Raw genomic sequence first — 16,207 nt, forward strand, 5'->3', positions numbered from 1 at the left:
AACAAATGTCTCGCTTAGCGACAGAAATTTTGGGCTCCGTTGTGGTCGTAAGTCGAGAACTATCTTATACATGTACATTGGTGTGGGCGTCTGCATGTGTATTTCATATGCTGCGTATATTTTATGCAACTTAATTATTAATATTTATGCCAGTTCATGCGGAGAAAAAAAACACAAACTAGTAAATGCAAATCTCCAAACAGCTGTCGAACATAATTCCTAGAACTAAAATGCCAGTTCAAATATAAATAAATGAGTTATTCAGACCATTGAAAAGAAGATATGCTTCCAATCGTGCATCTTTGCAACATAAAAGCATCCGAGATCCATTTATTTTGTCTTCCAGCTTCTTTTAAAGCTATTGGTAAGTTATTACAAAGCAGAAGACTACCAAACTGGAACCAAACGAATGCATGAAATAACTTATATTATAAAGGCAGTTATACGCACGAGCACATTGTACAAATATTACACTACAATTCCCCCCCTGCCAAAAAATTTAATGCACAAGCCAAACTGACTAATTTCTTCCTTAAAAGACACATAAAACCCTAGTAAATTAAATTAACGTGTTAGATTAATTATAATTTGTGTAGGATATAAGCTAATTTGCACTGACAGTTTGAATGGCCAATTCCCTTTTGGGGAGACAGGATGAATGGGGGTTAATAAGAGTAATTAACTATCAGCTGAAAATGACTGCAAGCATAAAATAAAGAATATAGGCCAGAATAACTGGAGGAGAAAGTACTGGAGGAGGTGATCAATCTAACGAATTTAAAATACTTATTGTGATCAGCCAAGAGTAAGCTAAAGGCAATAAATTCAGACTTCACCGTAGCAAATAGGAATTATTCGACAATGCAGTCACGAAATGGCCTACAACTTTCTGTGGCTGGAAATTTCTCTTCGATGAGTCCTTATGAAGAGAAGGATTTCTTGCTTTCACAGAACGGTACAGGTCGTCCTTGACTTACAGCAGTTCGTTTAGCGACCGTCCAAAGTTACAACGGCACTGAAAAACTTATGACCATGTTTCACACTTACAACCACTGAAGCATCTCCGATTCATATTTATGAAGTTTGCAGTGCCCCGGGAGGCTCACACAATCCCCTTTTGCGACCATCTGACGAGTAAAGTCGATGGGGAAGCCAGATTCACTTATCAGCCGTGTGACTGGCTTAACAATTGCAGGGATTCACTTAACAGCTGTTGCAAGAAAGGTTGTAAGATGAGGCAAAACTCATTTAACGATTTTTCCCACTTAGCAACAGAAATTTTGGGCTCAATTGCGGTCCTAAGTCGAGGACTACCTATAATTGAAATGGCAATGAGATACCTAAATAGAAGTAATTCACCGTTGTGGAACTATGCAGGTTAAAATATCTGGAATGGAAAATTGCAGTCAGAAAATGTTAAAAAGGGTGGATCAGGAAAATGCAAGGTTAATATCTAGAGAAAAAAATATTCAGAGAAGATAAATGCAGTAAATGAGAAAATATATATACAAAAATAAAACATCTGTTATCCTTAATAGATGCTAATCCCTTGCTACAGGTAGTCCTCGACATACGACCACAATTGGGCCCAAATTTTCTGTGGCTAAGCAAGACAGTTGTTAAAGTCAGTTGTGCCCCGTTTTACGACCATTCTCGACACAGCTGTTAAGCGAATCACTGCAGGCGATAAGTTAGTTGCATAGTTGTTAAGTGAATCTGGCTTCCTCGTTGACTTTGCTCATCAGAAGGTCGCAAAGGGGGAATCATGTGAAATCCGGGGACACTGCAACCGTCATAAATACGAGTCAGTTGTCAAGCACCCGAACGTAAATCACGTGTCCATGGGGAATGGGGCAACGGTCGTTAAGTGTGAAAAACAGTCCTTTTTTTCAGTGCCGTTGTAACTTTTAACGGTCACTAAAACCAACTGTTGCTTAAGCAGAGGACTAGCGTGTTTCCCCGAAAATAAGACCCAGCCAGAAAATGATTTTTTTCAGGATGCTCGTAAAATAAGCCCTACCCTGAAAATAAGTCCCAGTTAAGATCGTCATCCAGACACACATTAAGTGCCATATTTTTCCCGAAAATAAGACCTAACCAGAAAATAAGCCCTAATGCATCTTTTGGAGCATAATAATAATAATAATAATAATAATAATAATAATAATAATAATAATAATTAAAAAAAAAAAAAACCCGGTCTTATTTTCAGGGAAACATGGGTACCTGTACTTCTTCCGTTTAATTGTAGGCTTAGCCCTCGTTAAGTAGCAACAAACTATTGTTGGAAGAAATGTCCATCTGGGTTGGGGAGAAAGATACTGGAAACATGGAAGCTGCTTGGAAAGATGGTTTTTAATGGTGGAGTGGACAGGACCACATGGTTTGAGATCTTGGGCAAAAAAGCACATGGGTGAAAGAGATTTATACACTCTCTTGGGCCCTGCCTTAGAGTTGCCTGTTCCTGTACAAGAAATGTATCCCATTGGCTGTCAGACTCCCAGGGGGTGGGGGTGTTCTTCACTAACTTTGTATGCTGTCTATGTCCCAGGCTTGGAACAAGAATAGTGTTTATTTATTTTATTTTTTTATTTATTTTATTACTCATATTTCTATGCTGCCCACTCTCCGAGGACTCTGGGCGTCTTACACCAAAGACAGTATACTAAATAGCATATTGCCCCCAACAATCTGGGTCCTCATTTTGCCCACCTCGGAAGGATGGAAGGCTGAGTCAACCTTGAGCCGGTGGGATTTGATCCGCTGATCTGCTGAACTAGCAGTCAGCTGAAATAGCTGCAGTACTGCACCCTAACCACTGCGCCACCTCAGCTCTTCGTTTTTCCCGAACGCCATCACTCTGCTAAACAAATCATTCCCTCAACACTGTCAAACTAGTTACTAAGTCTGCATTACTATTAATCTTCTCATCGTTCCCACCACCCATCTCCTTCCACTTATGACTGTATGACTGTAATTTTGTTGCTTGGATCCTTACGATTTATATCGATATTGTTTCCTGATTGCTTATTTGTACCCTATGACTATCATTAAGTGTTGTACCTTATGATTCTTGACGAATGTATCTTTTCTTTTATGTACACTGAGAGCGTACGCACCAAGACAAATTCCTTGTGTTTCCAATCACACTTGGCCAATAAAAAATTCTATTCTATTCTATTCTATTCTATTCTATTCTATTCTATTCTATTCTATTCTATTCTATTCTACTCTACTCTACTCTACTCTACTCTACTCTACTCTACTCTACCCTACTCTACCCTACCCTACCCTACCCTACCCTACCCTACCCTACCCTACCCTACTCTACTCTGTTTGTGTCCCAGGCTTGGTTGAGCCTTGCTGAGTGATTACTCTTCCCAGATGCCATGTGGTGAGATGGGTAGAGGGCTAATCCTATCATGTCCTGAGGGCCATATCTTAATCCCATCACCCTGGAGCTGAAGAGGGTGGGCATGGAGCTGCAGGGAGTTGTTTTGCCTTTAAAAACATGTTTCTCCTTTTCTCATCCAGGGAAATATAATATTCTGCCTTTTTAATATTTCCCAGAATATTTCATTCTTCTAGGAGCGGGGTGGGTGCTAACGTCCTACACTAGCATTCAAAGTTTCAGGAGCCAGAGGACAAGGAACGAAAAATGCAATACTGCCTGCAGACATCAAAGGCCTTCTAGTGTTTCAGATTTAATAAAAAGGGCCTCAACAACAGATCCAGTGACGGGCAGCTGATCTAAAAGGACAACCCTCCTAAGTTCAGTGCCTAAATTTGCCTCTTGAGACAAAAGGACCAGACTTTTATTTCCTTCTACCCATCAAAAGAAAATCTTGCAGGACAGGAAAAACAAGTCTTCCCTTCTCAAAGTTGTGACAAAGTTGTGACAATCACAAACACAGTTTTGGGGTGAGACGTATCTGCATCAGGGAGTCAATGCCCAGGTTATAAATAACCTGCAGTGACTCTTTGACAATTCTTTGTTTGGGGAATGTTTGAATATTGAAAAGCTCCATCACGCCGATGGAGTTATTCTAAAACCGGTAAAACGTTTAATTTACATTTTGCATTAGTATGTTTTTAAAAAGCAGCGGGAGATTCAAGCAAGATTTCAACCCAGATTCAAATAGGAATGAAGAAGAAATACGAGATGGTGGAATTTTTTTAAAAAAGGACAAATCTGTCTACCACAGCTTATTATGGGAAAACGAGAGTAAAATTCACTGTGAAGAAGTTGACAGATGTTGCCCGAATGTCAAGAAAACTTTCTAACCCAAAAGCAATCTGTTAACAAATGCAAAAGGAGAATCTCTCCGAAAACACAATTTTTCATCTTTTAGTACTAAAATAGACAAGGCTCCATATGAAAGGCACAGGCCTTGAAACTTAGTGAATATTTTTTAATATAAAAAGGGCTCCAGCTACTTCTTATTTATGACTGGAATTTCAACAAATACAAAACTGACATTAATCTCAGAGAAACCTAACAGGCATATTTCAAAGAGCGGGAAAAGTCTTGTTAAATGAACAAACAAAAAAGAATATTAAATGCCTATAAAAACTAATCTTTTACTAGGCCAACTGGAGGTATACAAATATAAAGTTTATTGTCATTGTACGTATATACACAGTACACCCATACAACGAAATATATATATATACTTGGGAGTTATAAAATATATAGGAAAAATTAATCTAACCTGTGGGAACACAGTTAACACAGTCTGATCGATTATGTATTGGAATCATGGAAAACAGAAAAAACTACAATAAAAATATTTTTTTAAAAAAAACCAAAACCTTCACCTGTTTTGCCTTTCAATGTTTTGCAGTTCCCTGTGGTCCCTTTTCAGGTGCTTGGTCAGCGAGGTGAAATATTCCTTCAGCAGGTTTTGGAAAGGCTGCTGCTTCTCCGCGCTGATGATCTCGCTGGGGGGAAAGCTCAGGTTGAATTTATCCGCCGCGCTTTTCACCTTCCTGGGTACCAAGCCCGCGATGTCGTCGCCGCAGTGCCGGCAGAAACTGATGACCACGGAAACGTGGGTGTGAGTCTCGCGGTCGGCGTTGATGATGCTCTTCAGCTGCTCGTAGATGAGGGACAGGCCCTCCTTGTCGGTGAAAATCCCGACGATGGTCAGCTCGGCGATGAACCGCAGGTCGGTCCGCAGCTTGGTGATGTTGGGCGTCTTCTCTTCTTTCCTGGCTTCGAAATGCTTCTTCCAGACCTGGAGCAGCGAGGGAGCGAAGTCGGCGTAGCGCTGGTGAAAGAGGGAGCAGAGGTGCACCGCGCAGTTCACGTCCGAGATCTTCAGCTTGGCTTCCACGATGGAGGCCACGGCCTCGGCGATGTACTTGCTCAGGTTGAGGCCGTTGAAGTCGTGGGACAAGGAGTCCCTCTGCTGCTCGGTGATGGTCTTGAGCTTCTTTACGAAGGCCGTGTTCTTCTTCAGGCTGGAGTCCAGCCTGCTGAAGAAATTCTCTTCCGGGCGGCTTTCCGAGGCATTCTGGTTTTTGCTTCGCAGCTCCTTCCGGGCTTGGTGGCGCTCCCAAGCTTCCTGATGCAGCTGGTGAGCTTCTTCTTTCTCTCTGGAAAGACAGTACATCAACAAGGGTGTGTGTGTCAAGGTTATATTTTTAAGTCAGTATTCAGCTTTTTAGAAAACCTTCTGTAAAGACCAACAAGGATACGAGGACTGGGCAATGCATCTGTTTAAAAAAATGGCAATTTTACTTTATATTTATTCATTTGTATCCTGTCTTCATTACTAGGACTGGACAATACATTCGTTAAAAAAATAGTAATTCTACTTTATATTTACTGATTTGTATCCCGTCTTATTTTTACAAATAATTCAACGTAATGAACATATTCAAACCTTCCTCCTATTCTCCCCACGATGACAACCCTGTTACCCAGCTGGCTTTCGTGCCTAAGATGGGACTAGAACTCACCATCTCCTAGTGATTGGCCCAAGGTCACTGAACTGGCTTTCATGCCTAAAATGGGACTAGAACTCACCATCTCCTAGTGATTGGCCCAAGGACACTGAGACAACCCTGTTACCCAGCTGGCTTTTACGCCTAGGGTGGGACTAGAACTCACAGCTCCTGGTGATTGGCCCAAGGACACTGAGACAACCCTGTTACCCAGCTGGCTTTTATGCCTAGGATGGGACTAGAACTCACAGCTCGTGGTGATTGACCCAAAGTCACTCACTGGCTTTTGTGCCTAAGGCGGAACTAGAACTCACTGTCTCCTAGTGATAGGCCCAAGGACACTGAGCCAACCCTGTCACCCAGCTGGCTTTCGTGCCTAAGGCGGGACTAGAACTTACTCCCTCCTGCTTTCTAGTCTGATGCCTTAAATTAAAAATGGCAGGCATCACTTGGGAAAATCAGCCTCCGTTTCCTCGTATGTGAAGGGAGGGGTTTTTTTCCCCTAAGGTGATATCTATTGCAACATACATATAATTATTTTAAACTCAGCCGTCTCGTTTAACAAATGTTTTTACACCTGTACACATTACCTTTTCATGTTGAATGGTGGAAAACATTGATGTGGAAATGAAATCTTTGAACAACAGGGGTGGGGTGGGGGAGTCTTAAACATTTCTCCTGGGACCTTCCTCTCTTTTCCTCCCAAAACACAGGTACCCGAAACAAAGAAGTTCTTACTTCAACTTGGCAGCCGCTTCTTCCTGCTGCAGCTTCATCTCTTCCTCTTGCTTCTTCTTCTCTTCCTCTTCAAGCTTTTGCTTCTCCTCCTCCTCCTTTCTCTTTTGTTCCTCCTCCGATTTTATCTTCTCGTCCTCTTTCTTCTTCCATTCCTTCTCGTCCTTTTTCCGCTTCTCCTCCTCCATTTTCTTCTTTTTATCTTCGGGTGGCTTGAGCATCTCTCTCTTCATGCCCAGCCTGACATCCTCCTTGGGTCTGTCCCGGCTGCTCACTGACCGCCTCTCACCAAACTCCTTCTCTTTGTTACTTAATGATGTTTCCTTTTCTTCCATGCTAGCTGACTTCTTCCGCTCAGCTGGCATTGTGTTATCCAGGAAGATCTGAAAGATTACGAGTGGTGTCATTACATCCACCAGGGATTATTCAAAGCCTTTTGTTTTTCTTGCATCGACCAAGACATTCCCACCCTACAGGATGTCAGATAATCCATGGAGATTCTCCGTCATCCTGGACTGTCCCAAAGGTGCTTTTTTCCAAGAGGCAACTGGACTTTCTTGTTATTCTTTGAAGACGTTTCGCTTCTCATCCCAGAAGCTCCTTCAGCTCTGACTGGATGGTGGGGACGGATTTATACTCCTTGCAGACAGCTGGTCATTTGCATCCTTTTAGAGGGTCTGCAATTTGGGTCTCTAAAGGTAAAGGTTCCCCTCGCACATATGTGTTAGTCGTTCCCGACTCTAGGGGGCAGTGCTCATCTCCGTTTCAAAGCCGAAGAGCCAGCACTGTCCGAAGACGTCTCCGTGGTCATGTGGCCGGCATGACTCAATGCCAAAGGCGCACGGAACGCTGTTCCCTTCCCACCAAAGGTGGTCCCTATTTTTCTACTTGCATTTTTTACCTGCTTTCGAACTGCTAGGTTGGCAGAAGCTGGGACAAGGAACGGGAGCTCACCCCGTTACGCGGCACTAGGGATTCGAACCACTGAACTGCCGACCTTTCGATCGACAAGCTCAGCGTCTTAGCCACTGAGCCACCGCGCCCCCATTTGGGTCTCTAAAAGGATGCAAATGACCAGCTGTCTGCAAGGAGTATAAATGCTTCCCTTCCCCACCATCCAGTCAGAGCTGAAGAAGCTTCTGGGATGAGAAGCAAAACGTCTTCAAAGAATAACAAGAAAGTCCAGTTGCCTCCGGTGCGCATGTGCACGATGGCCAGCTGATTTTGGGGCCTTCTGGGCCCACCGGAAGTAGGGAAACAAGCTGTTTCCTGCCTCAGGAGGAAATCGGGGGGGGCATTTTTCTCTCTCCCCAGGCTCCAGAGCCTTTCTAGGAGCCTGGGGAGGGTGAAAACAGACTTCCCCACCCTCCCAGAGGCCCTCCAGAGGCCAGAAACGGCCTGTTTGCCAACTTCCAGTGGGACTGGAAGGCCCGTTTTTTGCTCTCACCAGGCTCCAGAGCATTTCTAGGAACTTCTATCTGTATAAGCTGTATCATTGTGGGACTGGAAGTTGGCAAACGGACCATTTCCGGCCTCTGGAGGGCCTTCCGGGGGGTGGGGAAGGCCGTTTTGCCCTCCCCAGGCTCCTAGAAAGGCTCTGGAGCCTGGAGAGAGAGAAAAACAGGCCTACCGGACCCACCGTGCCATCACGTCCCAGGAGCAGGAAAATGGGGGGTATCGCGTTCGCATCCGTGGGGGTGGGACGCATAGAATTATGGGTATGGGCACATGCGTGGGTAACCCCCCACGGGCCCCCCCCCGCTTTTGTCACGCGATGGCAAAAAGGTTAGCCATCACTGGTCTAGGGTAACTTGACCATTTTTAAAGAGAGACTCAGGGCTGGAGAAACCATGATATTCTTCGGTGCTGATGACTATTTCTAGGGTTTGTAACTACACAAGACCAAAAAACAAAAAACAAAAAAACAAAGGTAAAACTATTTGTCTTGATTTTGAGAGCTTGGCAGGACAGAAGGTTTAACCACGCTTTACTGAATAACCTGGAATTTTCTGGGTTTACACCTCTTCGCTTCAAGCTTGGTCTGCTTCGGAAACTATGAACCTAATAAAAATTATAATAATGAGAAGAACCAGCCAAGACTATGTGATGGATAAATAAGATGTAATGAAGATGAATGGAAGACAGGTAACAAGAATCATCTTTCATACTACAGACCTAAAAGTGAAACTTTTAAGCAGTTTATTAACTAATACTTTCAATATTTTGATTTATAGCCATGGCATTTCTTCCCAATAGAGCAGGGAGCACAAAAATAAATATGCTATGATGGTCTTTCATGAGACTAGTCAGGTATTAATACTGAAAGCATCTCAGAATATCTTTAGAGGAATTTCCTAACTTTCGAGTGACATTTTCTCAGTTTCTAGACATAGGAATCTAGATTCAGCTTATATTCTAGATGGGTTTTTAAATTTCATTTGTTACAGAATGAGATTTGCACTTCATCTTCATTATGTATCATCAAGTCAATGTTAAAAAGTGAGTGCTGTATTTATTACCTCTAAGAACATTTGTCATCCTTCTTTCAAAGTCTTTACACTTCCAAAGACAGATGTGGATGACATCAACTTGTTACTCAATTATTGCCTAATTGTTATGTGTATTGTACAAAGCCACATCTGTTAGTGCAAAGGGAACCCTGTATTTCAAACTGTATTATCGGGTCATATGACAGGTGTTTGTACTTCTTCAAAGCTGTAGAAACACAGGCTGCTACAGTTAGGAAGTAGACACACCCTGCCCTAAGAGCCCCATTGAAATGTGAAATTTTGCCTGTTTATCAAGCAAGGAGAATATGCCTACTATCACTTTTAAAACCAGAGTCTGTGGTCCAACTATTAAAGAATGGACAGATTTATAGCCATATAACAGCAACAGTGATTGTATGTTAAAAATAATTTCACTCTGCTGCATGCATAATCAAAAACCTTTCTATTAAGCAGAAATTCTCAAATTGTGTCATTTGACCAACAATTGGCCAAGTACTTTCTGACTGCAGCACTGCGGCTTATGCTAGATTTATTTATTATATCCTGTCTTTGTTATTTTACTAAATAAGGTTTTACAAATAAGTATCAACGCACATTCCTCCTCCTATTTTCTCCACAACAACCCTGTGAGGTGAGTTGGGCTGAAAAGGGAGGGACTGGCCCAAAGTCACCCACTTAGCTTTCAAGGCTAAAACAGGATTTGAACTCAAGGTCTCCTGCTTTCTAGCCTGATGCCTAACTGGCTCTTTCTATATATTAGAAAAAGAAACTCTTGGCTTAAATGCATGGGCTGAATCTTCTTCCATTCCCTCCTGAATTTCTAACAAGCCTATGAGATTATTAAACTGGTAACTATAGCAATCTTACACAGATCCTGAAACGCTTCCTTTAGATGCGAGTTATGAGTAGTTTCTACGAGGCTGAACGGGAGTTTGTGACACTTCTGAGTGATTTCGGAACGATACTGAAATTAGACACTCACCTACTCTCTTGTGCACATAATTGCCCCTTGCAAGACTGTAAGAATATGACAAATTGCATGAAGGAAAGGCTGATACAGCCCCCAAACCACAGTCAAGGCAAAAAAGGAACTGACTTTGCTTCAGAGCACACTGAACAAATCAAATGTTTTCAAGTGTTCGTAAAAATAACACATTTTTATTAGTCATAGACCAGCATGTTTATTTATATTTCATATTTCTTTATCGCCCACCTCCCACTGATTAACACTTGTTAATAAGTAAAATTAGCATCCAACTGTGTCAATAACTGTTATTGGCCATTTGCGGATGGAGTTTTATATAAATATATATATATATATATATATATATATATATATATATATATATATGTCACACCATGTTGCTACTTTTAAAGAGATAATTTTGATAAGTTAACAGATAACGTAAGTAGAAATTACCAAAATATGCTGAAAAGTTTAAAAAAAAAAAAAGGAGTAACCAGTTGAGAAGGATCCCAACAAAAGTGACAATAAAAAGGAATATGAGCCATGGCTGCAGTTGCATTCATGGAAGGAAAACTAACACGTTTCAAAAGGAATTCCCTTATATCTCCCTTCTAAAACAGATAGGAGAGAGAATTAAAAAGGCAGGAATTAAAGCTCTCCTGAATTTAGGGTTCAAAAATTTGTATGAAGTTGGGTTGGGAGCTAAAATTCTCTTATTTATAATTATACTGCTCAAACAACTAAAGGGAACACAAAACTACTGTATGTAACGAACAAAGTATTTAATAAGGCTGTTTCATTCATTCAGATCTTGGATGTCTTCTGCTTGGGTTCCCTTTATTTTTTTGAGTAGTGTATATAGGAAAGGGCAGCTATTTCTACTTGGCTTTCAAATATATATCTATATCTATCCATCCTTATAGACATAAGTATACATACACATCTCCAAATGGTGGCAGGGAAAAGGATGTTCAGGTGCATCAGATAGAGAACAATGTGCACTGAATCACTAATATTTTAGTCAAGACTTACAAAACCTGCCTCCAAAATGTCTAAACACACAAAAAGCACAAACTGAGCGGGGCACCAAGGCCCCAACAAGTAAAGTCTACAGCAAGACCAGACCAAAACAAAGAACAAACTAGAGAGTTCATGATAAAGATGGACAGATAGATGAGAGAGATAAACAGATGGATATACAGATAACAGAATAGAGATGAGTTATAGATGGTAGATCAATGATACAGATGGATGATAGAAATGTATAGAGAGATGATAGGAATACATGACAGCGATAGATTGATATAGATATAGATAGATATAGATAGATGACAGAGCTAGCTAGCTAGATGATAAATGATAGATGATAGACAATAGATAGATGAGATACACAGGTGATACATGATAGATAGATAGATAGATAGACAGATAGACAGATAGATAGATAGACAGACAACAGATGAGATAGACAGTTGATACATGATAGACCAACAAATAGATGAGACAGATAGGCAGATGATAGATGATATTATAAATAGACTAAGACAGTAGATAGATGAGATATAGACAGATTATACAAACGACATACATATAGATGATAAATGATAAGACAGTAGATAGAAATAATAGATAGGTAGATAGGTAGATGATAAACGATACAGAGAGTAGATAAATGATGGCTATATACAGAGTAGACAAATTATAGGTATAGATCAGTGGTTCCCAACTCAAGCCCCAAGGGGGGCAATTTGATTCTTGATGGGGGCCTTGAACCTTAAACTTTAAACTTTGAACCTTGTTTAAAACAAGTTAATGGCCTTTTAGGCTTCCTCTGCATGAGTAGAATTCACTTTTTGAGTATAGTAAGAATTATATGTTACGAGGGAGGGCATCAGGATTTTAGAGATGCTTAGGTGGGGCATGGCCAAAAAATGGTTGGGAACCACTGATATAGATGATAAACGATATAGACAGTAGATAGATGATAGATGATAGGTAGGTAAGTAGGTAAGTAGGGAGAGAGAGAGAGAGATGATAGCTAGATAAATGATATACAGTAGATAGATGATAGATGATAGGTAGATAGATGATAGATAAACGATATAGACAATAGATAGATGGTAGGTAGGTAGGTAGGGATAGATGATAGATAGATAGATAGATAGATAGATAGATAGATAGAGACAGACAAATGATATACAGTAGATAGATGATAGGTAGGTAGGTAGATAGGTAAGTAGATATACAGTAGATAGATGACAGGTGGATGATAGATAAACGATATAGACAATAGATGGTAGGTAGGTAGGTAGGTAGGGATAGATGATAGATAGATAGATAAGAGACAGACAAATGATATACAGTAGATAGATGATAGGTAGATAGATGATAAACGATATAGACAATAGATAGATGGTTGGTAGGTAGGTAGGTAGGGATAGATAGATATAGACAGACAGACAAATGATAGATAGATGATAGGTAGATAGATATAGATAAACGATATAGACAATAGATAGATGATAGGTAGATAGGTAGATATACAGTAGATAGATGACAGGTGGGTGATAGATAAACGATACAGACAGTAGGCAGATGAGAGATAATGGATAGATGATACAGGCAAGTAGACAAATGACAGATATAAACAGACAACACAGGCAGAGGAGACAGAAAAATGACAGACAAGACACAGGTAAGACCATACCTGATAAATAAAAGACCAAAAGGCTGCAGATGAGACAGAGAAAGAACCTCCCCCTCCCCCAGGTCAGACCCCCCCCAAGACCCCCTGCTCTCGCCCCCCCTCTTTCTCGCAGACCCCCCCCCACCGACACTCCTTCTCCCCCCCCACCAAACTCTCCCCTCCTCCCCCCCACGCAGCCCCTCCCTAAGGTCACTAACGTCCCCCCAGGCCTGACCCCCCAGGGAGCCCCCCCTCCCCTCCTTCCTCCTCCCCCACAGCCCCTCCTTCCTTCCCCCCTTCAGGCCGGGTGGGAGGAGCGGCCTCCCCGCCACAACACCCCCGCGAGGTAGGCCACCCCCGGGAGGTGGGCGGGTGTGTGTGTTTGAGGGGCGGGGGGAGAAATCCCCCTCCTAGGCCCGCCCCCCCCCCTCACGCGCGCGCGTGCGGCCTAGCTTTCTCCCCCTCAGGCCGCCACCCCGAGCGGGGCCGAGGCCGCGGAGGAGGAGGAGGAGGCCGCCGAGGGGGGCGGTTACCTCGGCCCGCTGTAAACATCGGTCTCCGCTTCTGCAGCTCCAGCTCCGTCAGGCTCTTCTTCGCTCTATCTCGCTCCTTTTTCCCCCCCCCTCACTTTCTGCCAGGGCGAGGACCCCGCCCCCTAGGCTGCCCCGCGGGGCGCCTGATCCCAACCGGGATGCCCCCGCCTCGTTCTCGAGGCCTCCACCCCCGGAGGGAAAAAAAGCGAGGAAAAACTAACGGGAAGCGCTCGTTTAGAAAGAACCGGAGACTTTCCCCGCTGCGGGAAGGCGGGCGGAGAGTTACGGTCCCGTCAGGCGGTGTTGTAGACAGCCCCGTCGCTCGGGTGGGTCCTGAAGTGCGGGTAGAGCGAGAGAGAGAGAGAGAGAGAGAGAGCTGGGCAACCCCGTGCTTTGGTTACCAGGGGAGGCGGAAGTGCCCGACGGGGGGGCGTGGCTTTCTCCTGGAAAGGGGGCGGGGCCACGCCTCCAAGCTGCAGCTTTTGAAAGCACGATTTCTTTCCCGTTTCAATTCAATTCAATTCACTCAATTCCAATATTGAGAATAATATTAGGAAAATGGGGAAGGGGGGGAGTTATTAAAGAATTGAAATCCCTGCTCAGTTCAGGGCTTTCATAAATCGTGGGCGCTGCTGCATCCCCCTGGAGGTTTTTAAGGAGAAACTTGTCTCTGAAATGGTATATAGGTTCTCTCCTGCCTGAGCACGGGGCTGGACTAGACGACCTCCAAGGTCCCTTTTTAATCTAACATTCTAAGTTCTTTCAGAGGGGGGGGGGTTAATGCAGGATATTCACCCTAAAGCTTTAATTAAGCCTGTCAAAGAAATATTTTTTAAAAAAACCCTAGTTAAAGATTCAAACCTTGCATTTTTATTGTTTAACTAACATTAAACTAGGGTTTAAAAGTTTGGGAAACAATTTTTATTACACTTTCCCCTGATTAGGTCCTTGGGCTTTACCAAAAGCCATTTATGTCAATGAAAGCAAGGGGAGAAGCAACCTAAAACTAAGGAGAAATTTCCTGACAGTTAAAACAATTAATCAGTGGAACAACTTGCCTCCAGAAGTTGTGGATGCTCCAACACTGCAAGTTTTTAAGAAGAGATTGGATAACCATTTGTCTGAAATGATATAGGGTTTCCTGATTTATTTATTTGTTTATTTATTTGTTCAACTTGTATGCCGCCTTTCTCCGAAGACTCAAGGCGGCTTACAATGCACTTAAAAACCATATATAAAACGTTAAAAGTTGATTGAGTAGGGGGTTGGGCTAGAAGACCTCCAAGGTCCCTTTCAACTGTTATTCTGTTCTCTTCTGCTCTTAAGCAAACCAAAGTTTATATCTGCAGAGATTTCAGTAGACTTAAATCTACTGTATATGTATTGTAGTTTTTTCCCTGGCTTGGTTTTAATGAAACCCAGTTGGAATTGTGGTTATGCATACATTTTTTTTATTGCTGAAAGAAAGTTTACAACAATGTGGCTGGTACATCCATAATATAAACAATGAAGAAAGAAATGAGAAATGTTGATGTTATTAAAAGTAAGATATAGTATAGCTGTAGTTACCACATAAACATTGTCTTGTCTCAGAGGGCAACTGGCTTGTAATCCTGATACATACTCTACTTTTGACAGGACTCTATTTCCAATGTTTATTCTTATTTACTAGAATTTAAAAGCCACCCAATCCCAATGGATTCTGGATGGTATAGAAAATATAATATAGAAGATTTTTTTAAAAAAATAACCAAATGCACAAACCACACGGAAATAATCTTGCAAAGAACAAAAAAACAAAACAAGTGACAATAATACATCAACATCTGAGATCAAAATCAGCTTTCAGAGCTAGTAAGATACAGTTTTTGGGGTTGGAATATTTTTTTCCAGAAACTGGAAAACTGGCTATGCAAAACTCCCTGGGAACATTGCCTTAAAAAGGCGTAATTAAAAAGAATATTTTTGTCAGTTCATGGGCTCAGCTGTTTATAGTGTTGAATTTGAGGAGCAAAGCAATGATCTCACTGCCACTTGCAATTCTTGCTCTAGAGTAATTCTATCGGAAATGCAGATTCTTGATATCAAGAAATCAATGAAAGGTGTTTTTTTTTTCAATTAATAGTGTGCTGTCTTAAGCCAACAGCCCTAGGTAGCTTGTAGAGTTAAAGCAATTGTTGAATATTGTTTTAATATAATATAAAACAAGCCAGAAATGAGGATAGAAAAATTCCCTCAGCCTCCCCAAAGAAACCCAAGATATATTCTAATTGTTCTAGCACTCACAATTCAATTTACAATTAATTGTATTTGGTAGTAGTAATGTAATGTGAATGTAAATTAATTAGCTGCAAAATCTGGATGACTATATAAATAATCCTTGACTTATTTTGTTTGGTGCGAAATCATTGCACTAAAAACCCATTTGCCTTCATTCGTGGGTTTGTTTAGTGACTGTTCAAAGTATTACACAGGCACTGAAAACTTTGTGACTTTATTACCATTTTTCATACTTACGACCGTTGCAGCATCCCAACTGCAGTGATTCACTTAATGACCGTGCCAAAAAAGGTCGTAAAACAGGAGAAAACTCACTTCATAAATGTCTCTTAGCAAGATAAATTTTGGCCAAGTGCCTGAAATTTTGATCACATGATCATAGGGATGCTACAAAGGTTTTAAATGTAAAAATTGGCTACAAGTCACTTTTTTCAGTGCCGTTGTAACTTTAAATGGTCACTAAATGAACTGTTGTAAGTTGAGGACGGCCTGTATAATACCATAACTGAGACCCTCTCCCATTTCAGACAACTGGCTGTCCAATCTC

The 16,207-nt window shown here is 41.7% G+C and overlaps 1 protein-coding gene across 2 annotated transcripts in view; it reads right to left on the reverse strand.

The window, feature by feature from the left end:
- The window catches only part of UPF2 (UPF2 regulator of nonsense mediated mRNA decay), a 43,069-nt gene extending 29,278 nt beyond the window's left edge, over nucleotides 1-13,791 (reverse strand). For both annotated transcript variants that reach the window (XM_034422105.3, XM_034422104.3), the window contains exons 1-3: nucleotides 13,381-13,791; nucleotides 6,688-7,067; nucleotides 4,819-5,598 (exon numbers count right to left, since the gene is read on the reverse strand). In XM_034422105.3, the coding sequence (XP_034277996.2) occupies nucleotides 4,819-5,598; nucleotides 6,688-7,049 (1,142 nt within the window). In that variant the 5' untranslated portion in view covers nucleotides 7,050-7,067; nucleotides 13,381-13,791. The remainder of the gene's footprint in view (nucleotides 1-4,818; nucleotides 5,599-6,687; nucleotides 7,068-13,380) is intronic.
- Between the last annotated feature and the right edge of the window lie 2,416 nt (nucleotides 13,792-16,207).

The sequence above is a fragment of the Pantherophis guttatus genome, chromosome 7 (genome assembly GCF_059756535.1).
Source record: "Pantherophis guttatus breed Tessera chromosome 7, ASM5975653v1, whole genome shotgun sequence".
NCBI lineage: Eukaryota > Metazoa > Chordata > Lepidosauria > Squamata > Colubridae > Pantherophis > Pantherophis guttatus.